The sequence below is a fragment of the Prinia subflava genome, chromosome 2, assembly GCF_021018805.1.
Source record: "Prinia subflava isolate CZ2003 ecotype Zambia chromosome 2, Cam_Psub_1.2, whole genome shotgun sequence".
Lineage (NCBI taxonomy): Eukaryota > Metazoa > Chordata > Aves > Passeriformes > Cisticolidae > Prinia > Prinia subflava.
The window spans coordinates 88,183,545-88,199,390 of NC_086248.1; the positions used below are offsets into that span (position 1 = coordinate 88,183,545).

The following is a 15,846-nucleotide window of genomic DNA, read 5'->3' on the forward strand; positions in this document are numbered from 1 at the left end:
GGAAGAACACTCGTAATGAAATGAATACATCATATTTCTGCCTCCTGACTCTAATAGTAAAATTGGGAACACAGAAACAGAGACTGTGCAAGGCTGGAAGGATCCACTGGAGGTCATCTAGTCTAGCCTCCTCCTACCAGGGTCATCCTAGAGCACATTGCACAGGATGGCACCCAGACAGGTCTTGAATATGTCCAGTGATGGAGACTCCACAACCTCTCTGGACAATCTGTTCCACTGCACAGACATCCACACAGTAAAGTTCTTCCTCATATTCAGGTGGAACTTACTGTGCATCAGTTTCTGGCCATTGCCTCTTGTCCTATTGCTTGGCACCACCACACAGAACCTGGCCCCATCCTCAACATCTTTCCTTGAGATACTTGCAGACATTGATGGAATCTCCTCTCAACCATCTCTTCTCCAGGCTAAACAGGGTGAGCTTCCTCAGCTATTCCCTGTGAGGTGCTCTAGCACTACATTTGAAAGAAATGCCTAGTAAGTCATCACACTGATTAGAAAAAGTTGCCTGCCCAGTATCACAATTTCTGTGACTTCTACAGTTCTCTGAAGACACACGTCACAATTCTGCCCAATACACCTCCCTCATGCAGGGATTAACAGTTTTCCACTGAGCAGTTCCAGGAAAACGTCAATGACTTCACTGTTTTGATGACTGCTGTTTACTTAGAAAAGTTAAGAAAGGTGACTGCATGCTGACTTCTAAACCAGACCTTGATCCTTATGACAACAGTATCAGAATCTGAAAAGGTTAGTGATGACATTAATGCTGCAAATTCATATGGAAGGAATGCTTTGTCAGAATCTATTTTGTTCTGCTTGATGACTTATGGCTATAGAAAGATGAGATTTTATTCTGAACTGCAGAATAATTTGTCTTTTGTAAAATGACTGAAATGATTGTCCTTCCTCACCCCGACTCATGGAGATTTATGCCATGATATTTCAACCTGATTTACTGTGTGTCTTTTTCACAGGACAGTACCAAATCCAGTTTTCCATGAAAGGATTCAGACTTTCAAGCAGGAGGTGACTGGGCTCCATCTGTGAACCTTTTGGAGTTGAGGCAGTTCTGAATGAAGACATTTTTCTAGGGGGGAACTGTCATCTGTGCAATATCAAAGTGTGTGTGCGTGGGTGGAATCACATATTGGGAATACACTTCCATGATTATTTTGATGTTGTTATTTTAATTGTTTAGTCGAACAAGATTGATCTGATGGGGTATGCTAATAACTAAATCCCTCTGAGAGGAATCTGCCTCCATTTGTTAACATTGCTGACCAAGATTAGTTGCCAGCAAATTCTTGTGGAAGATGACAGAAGAGACTGTGGTGCATTAGCCACCACATCAGAGATTCAGCTGGAGTTTAATGAACAAGTTTTCTTTCAGCATAACATAAATCAAAGTTTTGAGAAAGCGGTGGATTTACTGCCTTTTTTTAGATCCATGCAAGTTTACTGGTTATTTCAGACTAACCCTGAGTAGATCTCTGCAAAAAGACTTTATAGAGATGTGCCTAGAAACAATTTTCATCTCTGTGATCAATGTTTCTTTGTTTGTTTGTTTTAAAATAGCAAGACAACTACCAGGTGAGCTATTTGTGATGCAGTTTCTGGGAGATCCTCCCAAACAGTCTTTATAAATTTCAACAGCTTAACTTTTAGGCTACTGAGCCTTATCCCTAGGCCATGGACTCATGCAAGCACACCAGTGCTGTCTACTCACCACAGTATTTGCTTCAAGAGAGCAGAAGAGGTCTTTAAAGCTGTCTCCTTTTTTCCATGCACTTTTATGGATGATTTTCTATCCTGTGTGCAGTGGTGTACAGTTTGGGTTCTGGCAGCAAATTCTTGCATGCCTCCAGTTCCCTAAACACTTTTAGAACCCATCCAAAATTCTCAAGTCTGATAATGCCAGTAAACTGATATTATTTGTCAAGTATCTGAGAGACCAGTAATAAACCAGAACCAATCACACTCTCTTTGCAACATCTATGACTCTTAATTAAGACATAGTGATGGTATGGCAAGTATTAAAAAGCAAGCAAATGATTATGAGGTTAGTTTTACTGGAGAAAGAACCTTCTATTTTCCTTTGAGTTTTGGTGATCCAACTACCTGAATATGCCATGCTGCTTTGGAAAGAAGTTTATCATTTCAAAATGGATATTCCATAATTTTGCTCTGCAAGCTTATTATTTATTGATTTACAATCTATTCTTGATTACTCCAACAGCAGGTAAACCTGTTCACGGGACTTCCACAGCAACTAAAAAAAAAAAAAACAGATGAGAAGAAAATAGAATCATAGAATGGTTTGGATTGAAAATGTCCATAAAGACCATCTAGTTCCAAACCCCCTACTATATGTAGGAATGCCATTCCCTAGACCAGATTGCTCAGGGCCCCACCCAACCTGTCCTTGAACATTTCCAGGGATGGGCATCCACAGTTTCTCTGGGACAACCTCTTCCAGTGCCTTACTACCCTCACTGTACAGAATTTCTTCCTAATATCCAACCTAAATCTACTCACATTAAGCCTGGCATTCAGCAATATTCAGGTACCCAACTACATTCTACCCAGCTATAGAATATGCTATGCTGCTTTGGAAAGAAGTCAGTTTATCTGTTCAAACTGAATATTCAATCATCTTGCTCTCCGGGTTTATTACTTACTGATTTACAATTTATTATTGATTATTTCAACAGTAGATAAACCTGTTTCACAGAAGTTTCAGAGCAACTGAAAAAAATCAACAAAAAATCTAAAAGACAAGATCTCTAATTTCAGAGGTCAGAAACAGAGTGATGACCATATTCCTACAGTCAACAGAAATTAAAAAAAAATGCATCAAAAGCTGTTGATGTATTTTGCCCTCTCCTACACTAAATACAGACACACAATGCAGGTGATGCATTCATTGGTGCATGTGAGAATGCAGCAGAACAGCGGGACAAGTATGACAAACAGGAATAACTTCTGAGTTCCTGGGAATCAGCACTGCACCTAGAGAAACCAGCCGAGCTGACAGGACTTCCTGGCTCCAGCTGCAAGGTGAATATACAGATCCCATGCTGCTTTCAGTCAGTAAATCACAGGAGTAAGGCCCACAGAAGCAAGGAGGAACCAAGGGCACTACCAGGCTGCAATGAAGCACACACAAGACACAAGTGGAGCAGCCACATCACCATGTTCCTGTCCAGCTTTAACCAGCCCTCTGTGAGCAGTGCACAGCAATGGCAAGCAAGAGACAAACAGTCCTTTTGCTTTACTGAGACTTATTTGTAAATGCTGGATGCACAGGTAATAAATTTCAACCAGAGTAAGCATAATGGGCAACACTGACTGTCCTGGCTTACTGGATGTAAAAGAGAAAAAGCATCCTGTCTCTGTTAAAGAATCAAACAAAATATTGTACTTCCAAAAATGCACACAAATTCCATAAATGCATGCTGTGAGATCTGCACATTGACAAGAGCAGCATATCTTCTCCCCTAACTTTTGGGGAAAAAAAATGGAAAAGCTGCAATTTTGGAGATATGTATCAGCCACTAAAGTGCTCTAGATTTGGTCAAAGACAAAAACCCTATCCAAAAGCTCTAGTGAAAATAATACAAGTATTTTCAACTTGTCCTTTGAAGGACAAGCTATAATAGCATCATAGCAAAGTTCTGACAACTAGATTTCTATGCAGCAGGAAATAGAAAAAAAGTAATAAATAGTCTAAATAATAAATTACTAAAAAGGTAATTGTCAATAAAGCTCTGTAATATCTCCTTATACCTGCTTTCTTCACATATTGCCTCATTTACCTGTACTCAAAGATCTGGATTGTACTTTTCTGGTATCTTTAAAATATTAGCTTGTTGCCATGAATTTTCCTGGTTTGCTGAGCGTTCATATTAAAAGAGAAATGTGCAGTTTCTCGCGCTGGTGAATTGTAAACACAGGACCATGTTTTGTAAATATTGGCAATGTTATGAATTCCTTCTCCAAGACAAGGGGAGGTTGAATGACAGCCTCCTGGACCAATGTGACAGGAGAGGTGGCGATACCCTTCTCCAATCCATGGTCACCTTGCCACAGGTATATAATGGCAAATAAACTGAGGGGCAGGCTTCTGCCCTGCTGCTGTTGTTGCACCCAGATCTGTGTCTCCAGCCTGTTTTTCCTGGTTAGGCCTCCGCGGTGATATTAGCTAGCTTGGGAAGTGATCTCATAGACAGAAAACCCATGAAGGTTTTTTTTTAAGGACAGGATGGATAACAGCATATCAAAACTTTTTAGAAGGAGACTCTCTCTGTCTTATGTAAGAGAGATTTATTAACACAGAAATACAAATTTAAATAGAATGCACTAGTATTATGTTGCCTGTACTTTCAGTCTAGTATTTCCCCATCTGAGCTTGATTGAACCTCAGTGGACAACGAAGTTGAAAGAGCCTTGTTTCATGTTATAGGACACTTGAGAATGTGTTCAGTTACTAATAGCAATATGATACTGAACACCACTGGGATAGTAAGAAAATTAAGCAAATTATTAGAAGAAGATGGAGAAAACTGACAAAGCACACATTAGGGACAAATCTGTAATTCACACTAGCACAACATGGTATCAAATGGAAACTCTCAATCTAACTTTTGCTTGACTGAAAAGATGGAATTCTACTGTCAGACAAAATATCTTATCTCAAAAGGACCAGGTGCACCATTACATAACTTCAAGAGACTCAGATAAAAGTTCAGAGAAATGGCTGACTGATTATAGCCTGCTTTTGCTCTATGAGTTCTGTAAAGATCAACAGAAATTGCAAATGTGCTGATCTTGTCTCAGTGATCAGTTTTGAGAGGTGGCTCTGCTATAGCAAAACAAATAAGCTGGAGACAAATAAGATCATGATGTATTTTGGGATATATGGAAATCCAGTATTTATTACAGATTTGTTTTACGGAGGACAATTTTTTTCCCCACAAATAAATAGAAAATAGAGTGTTTGATGATATAATTTAAAGAAATCATCCCCCTTTTCCTGGGAGAAATGCATAAAAAGAAACAGAGGTTGCATTTGCTCCTGGCAACATTCCAGAAATTCCTGAATTTTAGGAAAATTTTTATTAGAATCCATATCCCCAGAAATGAAGTCCAAGAGAAGGGATAATTCTGAGGTGAGTTTTGTCCCTCACAAGTGTGGCCTTTGAGCTATATCTCCCCCTTATGAGTATCATCAATATAATTGGGATGAGAGTTTTGAGTAAAGAACTGTGTGGATTGCTTCCAATTGATTTTACCCACCAGAACCAATGAAAGGGTTGATCCTCTAATATTCCCAGAAACATAAATTGCCTCAAACCTGCCCCTTCAGATGCAGTTCTAAATACCTGTAATACCATCATTTACCAACTTTTGTAAGTTCAGAATAGGATGGGGAACAGTTTGGGATTTATCAGTCTTTTTGTTACAAAAGATTAGAGGAGAAGATGATACAGATGAATTCAGACTGTTGCTTTTGTCCCCTTTTTCTATGTTTCAGGAAGGACAGCCTGAACAATTCAACTGAAACCCCCATTATTTCTCCAACTAGTTCTGTCCTGTCTGGTGATAACAGACAAGACAAGCAGACACGTTCCAAGCACTCTTGGAGACATCCTGCTGCAAGCCTTCCTATGGCTTAGTTCAAAAAACAGACTTGTACTAAAACAAATCAAATATTGGCTCATCAGTTTTTACTCAAAATAGACACACACAAAAAGTCTATCTTTTGAGCAAAGTTTTGGGGGTTCCCTCCTTCCCTTTTTTTCTCCCTGTCTTTTTGTTTGTTTGTTTTACTAATGAGTGAGTATCGGTTTATTGATTTCACAAATTTCAGAATTTCAGAATACTTATGCTTTCGCTGTAAGTATGCACTTGATTATTCATATTTATCGTAAAAGACAAAAGTTTACCTACTGTATCTACAGATGCTTAATAGACCTTTTTTTTAATAACTCTCATAGCTCTCCATCTCAGCTAATTTGATGGTTAATTCAATAGAATTATTAACAGAATAAATGAACTGGGCAACTTATTCCTTAGCCTTCAAATGTAACTGAAAAATTCATAATTGTTACAATTTTCATGTGCTGTAGGACTCAATACTAACAAGACAAATATGAATAACTATAAGGGAAAAATAGTTCACAAAGATTTTCTCTTTCACACACTGTCACATCTGACCTTCTACAGTACTTTAGCCCTGTTGGGTATTTATTTAACATCTTAGGTGCATCAAATAAAAACCTAACTCCTCAGATTAAACAGGTCTCTGTTCCCAACCTGACAAAAACTGTTGGGACAGTTTATCTAATTTTCCAGTTACCTGAAATTATAAAAAAGATAAAATTAACAGTTTGTAACTTATAACAACAAGAGAGTAAGAGGAAGATGGAGAGGAAACTGACTGGCAAGGAAATCCTGATGGGTTTTTAAGATGAAGGGTAATCAAATGGCTTTCTGAAATCTTACTGTATACTGGTGAAGTAAATCACATAAAGAAGCCAACACAGACATGAAATTAGTGGGAAAATGAGAAAAAGATCACATGGTTATCTTTTTATCCTTAAAGACGTATGCTTCCCAGCCTGGTTGAGGTTTTTTATCCTTTAAAAATGTAGTTTTTACAGCCTGATTGGTTTTGGTCCTTAAAAAAATAAATCCCGCAGCCATTCATCTTAAATTTATCTGAATTTAAAAGGATCAGAAGAATGAATAATCCAGAAAATACATGGGACTTAAGAGGCATCTTAGAAACAAAATTCCTCTGCTAGTGGTTTTTACACAGCTAAAAGAAAAAACCATGCCTAGAAACTTTGCCTCAACATCAGGTGAGCCAAAATTGAAACAGGAATTTTGGAGATAATGCTTTTAAAGATGTGCCAGGCAAGAGAGAGCAAATGACTACCTGAGGTGGATCTAGATATTGAGATTTGTTTAAGAACCAACAAGATGGGAGCTTTTGCCACTACTTGATTATATTTCACACTTTCCATCCATCCCTTCAGTTCCTGCAGGGAAGAGGCTGCTGGCCCCAGGGGCTGAGCAGAAAGTCGGGTCCATCCCTGCTGCATGGCTGCTCACCTGTCTCAGGCATCACCAGCCAGCTCTCTCTGGTGCATCCCCTGCAGCTCTCTGATCTCCAGGATCTCTCCCAGTTTAAGGACTTTTCCTCCTGTCAGGATCTTTACCTTTTTCTGTTCAGGTCCCCTCCTTTGTTTCAAGACCACTTCTTCCTGGAACCCCAGACAAGCCACTTCCCCTCAGTCCAGGTGTTTACAGTCAGACTCTACACATCCAGGGAGCAAACAGCAAACTTCTGCTTGAGACCTTGAAGATTTGAATCACTAACCTTCACACATACACCTAACTACCTGGTACTGCTAGTATTCATGACTTGGGCTAATTTTTTTGCCAACAAGACTAGCTAATATTAGCCTGATTTCACTTCACAAGTGAAGATAACTTGCTTAACTTTACTTGTTTCAGGAATTTTTAGTAATAATATTTTCCCAGAGCTGATTATTTGTTGCACACATATGCATTTCTCTGAAGTGGTTCAGCTAATCCATTACAGTTGTTTGCCCACTGGATTCAATCATTCATCTGTGAATAAAACTTTTCCAAAAATGTTGCTAACATAAAAAGCTCCAGAAATGTTCCTATGTGTTACAAACCTCATGCTCCTTAACAGAATTAAGGAGATAAATGCATTTTCAAACTTTGCTGGAACTACTGGAGGGAGTCATGGAGCAAAAGAAATATATGATACATTTCATTAGCTTATGGATTATAACAATTGTTATATAACCAATTTCTTCTATTAAGTAATAACAAGCTACTGGGTCAAGGAACTAGAAACTAGAATACAGCACCATGGCCATCCTGGTTGCTACTAGTGTCAGCCACAGAAAAAAATTAATAAGTCCACAATTTTAGGCATGTTTGAGTGACTCATTTTTTAGTTGTTTATCAGTATATATAAATTTACCAGCAAGAAACTAGATGATTTCACCAGTAAAACCATACAGAGCTCACTATATCTAAGAAAGTGGCAAAACTCTGGTTGTTCATAATCCTCAATATTCAGTGGGTTATGTCGTTGGGTAATATTTGGATATATTGATAACAATAGAAAAAGATGCACAAAATCTAGACCTGTACAAAGAAAAATTCAAAATATTCCACTATTAACAAAAAAAATCCAATTTTGTAAAATCCTGTTTTCAGAAGCTCTAAACAGTTACTTAGCCTTTCCATGTGGGTTTTGATTTCAGACTGAATCAGATAGCTGGCATAGATGATTTCAGCCAGAATTACTACAGTTTTGACAAATTTTCTATTTAACTTAAACACAGTTTTGCTTGAAAAGTAATAATGTGCTCTTAGCCTTCCTTATAATTTCAAAGCTGAGACTCTGGTAAGGATTAAAACTATGCCAGCAGAGGCACAGGATATGTGCAACTTTAAAGGCTATTCTTAAGTAATATCTGCAGCACATGAAAATCTCTCCTTGATGCAGAAAATTTACTTTTAGAGAAAATGCTCACATTGCTTCTTGTCAGTGCTGGCAAGTCAAGAAAATGGCAACAAAACTAAATAAGCTTCATATGAGATTGATTTCTAGTATCCAGCTTATAAACACAAAGAATTCTCCACAAATATTGAAAACCCAAAGCACTTAAGTCTTGATGATGTTTTCCAAGGAGCTGTTAAAAGTTAATTTATTGTTTCAGCTTTAGATTTAGCCTCCTAATAGACAAATGATGCTATACAGACTTGGGTTTGGGTTTTTTTTCAGTATCAGGCAAGGGAACAAAAGAGAAGAGAGAAAGGGAGAGGGAGAAGGAGAGGGAGCTGATCCCTGATTTGCAGCTATACTGGGACTCTGGTAATGAGAACCCGTGGGAGATATATTTCCCCAGCGAGGGCTCAGCTCACCGTGGGTTTTAAGATTAGGTCCCACACATGTACAAAGCATTTTGCTTGAGGAAAGAACTCAGAATAAAATTACAGAGTTCCGTGCTTTATTTTGCTTCTTCCATGAAAAGAAAAGTTCAAGACAGATTATTATTTTAGGACTTCATATCAGATCTCTTTGATAGTTGCCCTGATTTATTAACCTGCAGCTCTGGGGTAAGGGAAGTGAAAACTCATATGTAATGTCAACAGGAGCCAAGCATCTAATTTCCTTTGGCTCTGCAGAAACCCCAGCATACATTTCTCAACTAACTGAAAGCAGATTCTCTTTCACCGTAATGCAGAGAGATTTCTTTTTTGCATTGTACAGATATTCTTTGGAGGTTCATCTTATATCTACATATAAAAGTATACTGTTATATGACAATAAGATTAAAACAAGCCCAAATGCATGCACAAAGGAGTGATAAAATTAACATCCAGGAATCACGTTTGAAACCCCGGCCTACAAGTAACTGGCACCAAAGTTTAACACAGCTATGTTACAAGATTTAAGATTTACTTCAGCACGAAAAGGCCAAACCTGTATGGAATTGCATCATCTGTGATGAAGATCATAAATACATAAGCAATATATAAATAATATAATGACCATGTGTGGTAATGTGGTTATTTTCCCTATGTTTATTATTTTCACTGGTACTCAAACCCCCAAATAGAAGAGACTTCAAAGACAAACTATTTATAAGCTAAATAAATCCTATGAAGAGCTATTTTGTTATGACAGAAGAGTTTAGCTCATGAGGCACAGATAATGTAAAAACATTTTCTGAACTGTCCAAAAGCTCAAACTGTATGTTCTTACATTGACTAAAAACACAACACCCCCTTTTCCAAGACTTTCTCCAACAACACTGGTTTTTCTACCTCTGTTCCAGATTCCTTTGTAAACATACCTTTTAAGTAAAGTAATATCACAGGAAGAGCAAAAATGCATTTATTCACTTTCTTTACTAAATTGGCTAATTTGTTTTTAGTCAGACTTCCAGTCTCTTAGCTGAAAACAAATCTTAAAAAGTTCAGCCAAACCAAGACACATCTTCTTTACAAATTCACTAGAACTTAGTTCAAAATTATTCCTGTGTTTCTGAAATTCTGCTCATATTTAAAAAGCAAGCTTATTTATAGCAACTAATAACTACCTTGGATTGCTGCTTTTCCCTCTCTGTTGTACATTGTAGTTACTGAGACCTCAAACTACAGGTTTCACTCCATAAGTGTGGCTGAGAGCAGCCTCACACAGTTAGTGGCATATAGCAAAAATGAACATGACAGCCACTAATGATCCTGAGACTGTTGCAGAAATAAAAAGGGCACACATAGCTACAAAAAGGCAAATAAGCTGTGATACTGATGAATTCCTCAAAATGGTCACAGACCCTACAGGGTTCTTAGCACTGGTTGCTGCTTCAACTCTCATGTTTATGAGGGGAAAAAAAAGTGGAATTCTCTCTAATATATGCAGCCTTCAAAAGCATTATGTGATATGACACTCTGTACCCATTGATCTGACCCTCCCCAAAGGTAGTGAGTACTCCAGTATAATACCTACTATCCATTTGGAAGTCTTTCCAAATTTGGGGCTTGCTTTTTTAAATGGCAGATCAGAGGGACTAGATTCTACCCATGATATTACTATAGAGTTTCCATAGTGGTTTGTTTGCCAGTGGGTTTGCTTGCATTTTTTTAATAAGTGAACTGAAACATACAATGACCATCAGAGAAATCAATAAAAACTATCAAATATTTTAAATTTAAGCATAACCGTGGAAGATACCTGTTATAATGAAAAGAAGCAAAATTTATAGTAGCACATCCTTGCCAACACAGAAGAGTTATCAAAACTGTGGCAGTAGAATATTTGATACTAGCACTTTTGCCAGTAAACTGTCAGAAGATAGAGCTATCCACGTGTCCTCAAAATGTTACTTTTTTTTCTCATTATACACTCAAAGGGTACAGGATTAATTTTCCATTAAATTACCTGTCCCAGCGATCTCCAGTCTAGGCTGGCACTTCCAATGTACACGTGCTGTTTATCAACAATCCAGAACGACGACTGAAGCCGACCTTCATTATATGCTGACATGTTCATATACAACACTTCAGCACCTGGAGATTTAAGGATAAAATAATAAATGGCATTACTTAATATGAGATAATTTGCATCATTGAAAGAAGAAATGACTTCACATTTACCAGCCACAGTTTCCAAAATTAGTGAGAGGCATAATGAAACATATTATTAAGGTTTAAAAGCAATGATTGAACGTTGTTACTGTCCCAATATTTAAGACTTCAATAAACATATCTTCCAGTTATATGAAGAAAAATTTACCTAATGCATGTCCCAGGTACAGGGAACATTCCCATGCATTATAATGTTTACTTAATTTCCTTCCACTTTAGAATCAAATAATTGATTTTTTCCCCAGCACTGTATGTTCCTAAAAATAGTTCATTTCTACATTTCTATTCTGTAGCACAAACCAGCTACATAGTGAAATAATGACCTTTAAAATACGAATGCAGTTAAAACCCCTGCCTAAAAAGCAGACTCTGCTCTGCTCCTCCTGCTCAGTGCAATGGTTTGAGCAGGTAGCTGCAGTGGCCATGGCACTGTCAAGGAGCAGACCTTGACAAGAGGAACATGGGTGGAAAATTAAGGAAGTAAGCAACGGCCTAAATAAAGTATGTTGAAACTTCTCTTAATCCTGCTAATCTGTGACATTCAACCTACCACTTTGAACAGCACAGTTTGATAAATGACTACATGCCACTGAAATCAAAGGAGCTCCTTGTTGGCTCCATCGCATCACTAGGAATGTCTGAATTGGCCCCATCTGTATGTGTGTGGAACTAAATCCAGAATATATTTAATATTAGGTAAGTTTAGGGGATTTCTCACACCATTACTGTTCTTTCAGTTCTCCAGTGTTTGCAAAACTAGGTGATTAATCTGAATTATTCATCGCTGAAGGCATTTTACAGTAACCCACTCATCTTCACATTTCAGTCATGACTAACCAGGGAAGAGAACTGACAGTAAACAGCAGCCTGGGGGACAGTGATTGTACCAGCCTTCTCCTATTAAACATTCATGGGACCTCCAGTACCATGAATTCCAGTAATGGTTGAATATGAGTCACAACTTTAAAAGAATTCCAGGATACACAGAGAACTAAAACATATTTCTTTTCATTGAATTTCCTATTTTTGATCTCCTCAGAAACGTTTGACTTGCAATTTTAGGCAACAGTCACCAGTGCTAAATATTTCTTTATTATTATGAAAACAGTAACTTTCCTTGAAAAAAATTCTTCTTGAAGTTCAGACATCAAGAAAAACAGGTAAGGTGCCACTTACCATGACACACCAAACATGCAAAATAACATTTTGAGCACATTACAGAGTCTGGTTCATTGGTCAATTGTATTTCATGCAATTGACCCCCTACCTTTCAAATTTTTTGCACATTTCACTCACCCACACTTATCTATGCTTAGAAACAAAGGTTTTTCCAATTTCCTTGGAACATAGTGCTGCTACTTTCAATTCATGCATTAACAAGTAGAACTGTGCTAATTATTGAGAAAATGAGTGTGAAATGGAAAAGAAATCAGAAAACACTATAGCAGCTGTTAAATGGTTTAAATTGCTTCCTGGTGAATAAACAAAAGCAACTGCTCTTAGCTAAGGATAACCATTCTGGAAGGCACTAAACTTCTAGCTAATGATCCAAAAACTATGTTTAAAATCAGGTTTAACATAGAAGTTTGCCTTGATGATGTTTTCTTTCCATACATCCAATTTGCAGCATTAAATAGCAGTATGAATTTAACACCCACAACACACCTACATCAAACAGGTTATAAATGAAATGTTAGGATTTTTGAATAGTAAAGATAAAACAATAGGAAGCAACAATGAGCTCCCTTCTCATAACTGAGAGTCAAAAATAACCACAATTTAAAAACATCTTTGAAATATCCAATGATGAACAAAAATGCTGACTGCCAAAGCTATAACAGGAGACTATTTAACCAGTAATACCAACGTTAAAAATAGTAGACATCATCAGTAACTTGACACAAAATTCAAAAGTTGTAAAACACCAGAATTTGTTACCGTGGGTTGTTCAGACATGGGCATAAGCAGTGGGATGCAGCTATTACTCTAAGAAATAATCTGTGCTTCAATTACCAAAATAGTGAATATAGCAGTGCAGAACATATTGCTATCACATATACCAGCAAAATCAAAACCTGGAACCCAATTTCTTTTCCTTTCAGAAACAGCCAACTGGTAAGTGAACAGGTGAGGAAACAGTATCGAAGTTAATTAAAAAAAAGTCATTTGTTGCAAACAGCAGCTGTTGTGCAGCCTATTAATGAGCCCTTACCTTTGATGAAAGGAAACATGGATCAGTATTGATAATTGCCTCTGTTCCAGAAGCCCTTGAGATGCTTTGTTAAAATAGGCTTATCAAGCCTTCAACACAATCCACCATCCCTAGCGTGGTTCAGGTCCCATGAGGAAATTAAATTGGACTGATCAATATGTGAAGCCATAACAGAACTCTCTGTCATGCTGCAGTCTCAATTACACAAAGCTGTGTGTCTACTGAGTTCAACCAGAAGGGCACATTTGCAGGCTTGATTGCTAATAAACATGCCAAATAAATCTAACTATTTTGTTTCACTGGAGATTAAAATTCAGGGCAAAACCTTAAAGAAAACCAGGGCTGTCACTTAAAACTCAAGTGGATTTGTCTGTCCCTTAAATTTGTGCATACTAAGGGCTGGGACAGATTACACATTTTCTGCAGAAAAACAAACCACAAAACAAGAGGCACTTTAGGGATCAAAGCATGTTGTAAGTCACAGACATTTATCTGAGTACTTTTTCTTCTAGGTGGGGAATTTTTTTAATGTAGATGACTGATGCAGTCCGGGATGCATGGAGGGGACCCTGCCACTGAGAGCCTGGACCTTCTGCATGTGAACAACAGCCCCTGGGAAGTGCCAGACTGCAACTTAGCCTCTAGCTTCGTCTCATGACAGAGGAAGAAAACAGAAGGTATCAGTAGTATTGCAAGAAGGATTGACTTTTCATCCATTAAGGAAAAAAAAATTACAGCAATTCCCAAAGTAATCCCAAAGAAGAGGGATGGCCCAAGCAAATGTCATTTACAATTTCTAGCCTTCCAACCCTGTTTGGTGAGCTGCTTGCTCTCAGATACTTCATTAACGTCTGAAACTACAGGACAAGCTTGACTTAAAGAATAGGAACTTCAAGAGGATTGGGATTATTCAGCTTGGCAAGAACATTTCATGGTCACCTAATTGTGGCCTTCCAGTGCCTGAAAGGAGCCTGCCTACAAGAGGAATAGAGGTAGACTTTTTCCAAGGGTGTGTTGGAGAGAGGGAAGGATGAAGGGGAATGAATTCAAACTGAAAGAGAATAAATTTAAATTAGATACTAGGAGGAAGCTCTTTACTGTGAGGGTGGTGAGGCACTGGAACAGGTTGTCCAGAGAAGTTGTGGATGTGCTGTCCCTGTTCAAGGCCAGATCGGATGGGGCTCTAAGCAACTTGGTCTATTGGAAGGTGTCCCTGCCCATGACAGGGGCCCTGGAACTAGGTGATCTCTAAGGTCCCTTCCTAGCCAAGCCATTTCATGATTCTGTGAACCTAGAACTAGGACATTTTTACGTATTTGAGGCAAAGCACCAAACTCTAAGCAGGAACCTTTGATCAAGGTCATCACATACACACTGTCATGAAAATCTGCGTCAGGCACATTCCTGGCGCGGCTGTGTTGCGGCTGTGGATTTCACTGCTGCTCAAGCAAGGTCACCAGACAGCGACACAAACCGGGAGATTCTTCTTTCTGGGAGACTGCAGGAGGTCAGAACTCACAGGGCTGCCACAGGCAGCTTGGCCTCCACATGAAGTTTATGCAACAGTCTGGAGAAGGTGCACCCTCTTTGGAGGTCTTCACTTGATGCTTTGGATCCAACATCTGTGAGCAACTTAGGATATTGTCCTTGTACTGAGGAAACATCATTATGCCAAATCCCCTCACTGGTGGATGCAGTAAATATTTTTTATAAGGAAGACCCAGAAAGAGCAATTATTTAGGCTGCTATTATCACAGCTGCCTTGAAAGCAAACATGCAAATTCTGCTTGCCACAGTTTTCAGCAGTACCAGTTAGAGGCTAAACTCACTCTGGAGTTAGCAAACACAACGCCCAAGAAACAGAAGCTGCATTTGCTTGTACTATGCCTAAAATTGGTCTTCTGTCTTCACAACTTTCTTACTTTCACTACAGTATTTTTAAAACCAGAGAAAAAGAAGACTAAGGGGAAGATATTTAGGAGCAAAAGGAGAGCCAGAGTTATCTGGGAAGTCTGTATAGATACAAATGTCTCTTTCTCTATATTTTGCAATATGTGCATTCATTTCATTTATATGCTTTTGATAATAACCTTTGGCACAAAGTACACTCATGAATAAACATAAGTTTTATTCTACTGAGACAAAAATTCAGAGTTTTTAATACAAGTGGTCACAAGTGGTGGAGTAGCTGTCTCCTTTGGGGTAGACACAAGTGACACAGGTGAAGGATGACCTCCCCGTGAATTTTCAGGCTTTTTTATCAACTAATAACAAAAAATGTGGACTTCTTCCAGAAGCCCCATTAGTGTGACCTGCCACCACTCAGAAGAGGACAAGTACAAAAGCAGAAGAATGCACAACTTGAAAACAAAGTTATTTTTACTAAGTCTCTGAATGATTAAAAGACA

At 38.2% G+C, this 15,846-nt stretch overlaps 1 protein-coding gene across 6 annotated transcripts in view; it reads right to left on the minus strand.

Moving 5' to 3' along the window:
* PLD5 (phospholipase D family member 5) overlaps positions 1-15,846 on the minus strand; it is a 186,065-nt gene that overhangs the window by 29,344 nt on the left and 140,875 nt on the right. For all 6 annotated transcript variants that reach the window (XM_063390930.1, XM_063390929.1, XM_063390928.1 and 3 more), the window contains one exon: positions 11,021-11,148. In XM_063390930.1, coding sequence (XP_063247000.1) covers positions 11,021-11,148 — 128 coding nt within the window. The remainder of the gene's footprint in view (positions 1-11,020; positions 11,149-15,846) is intronic.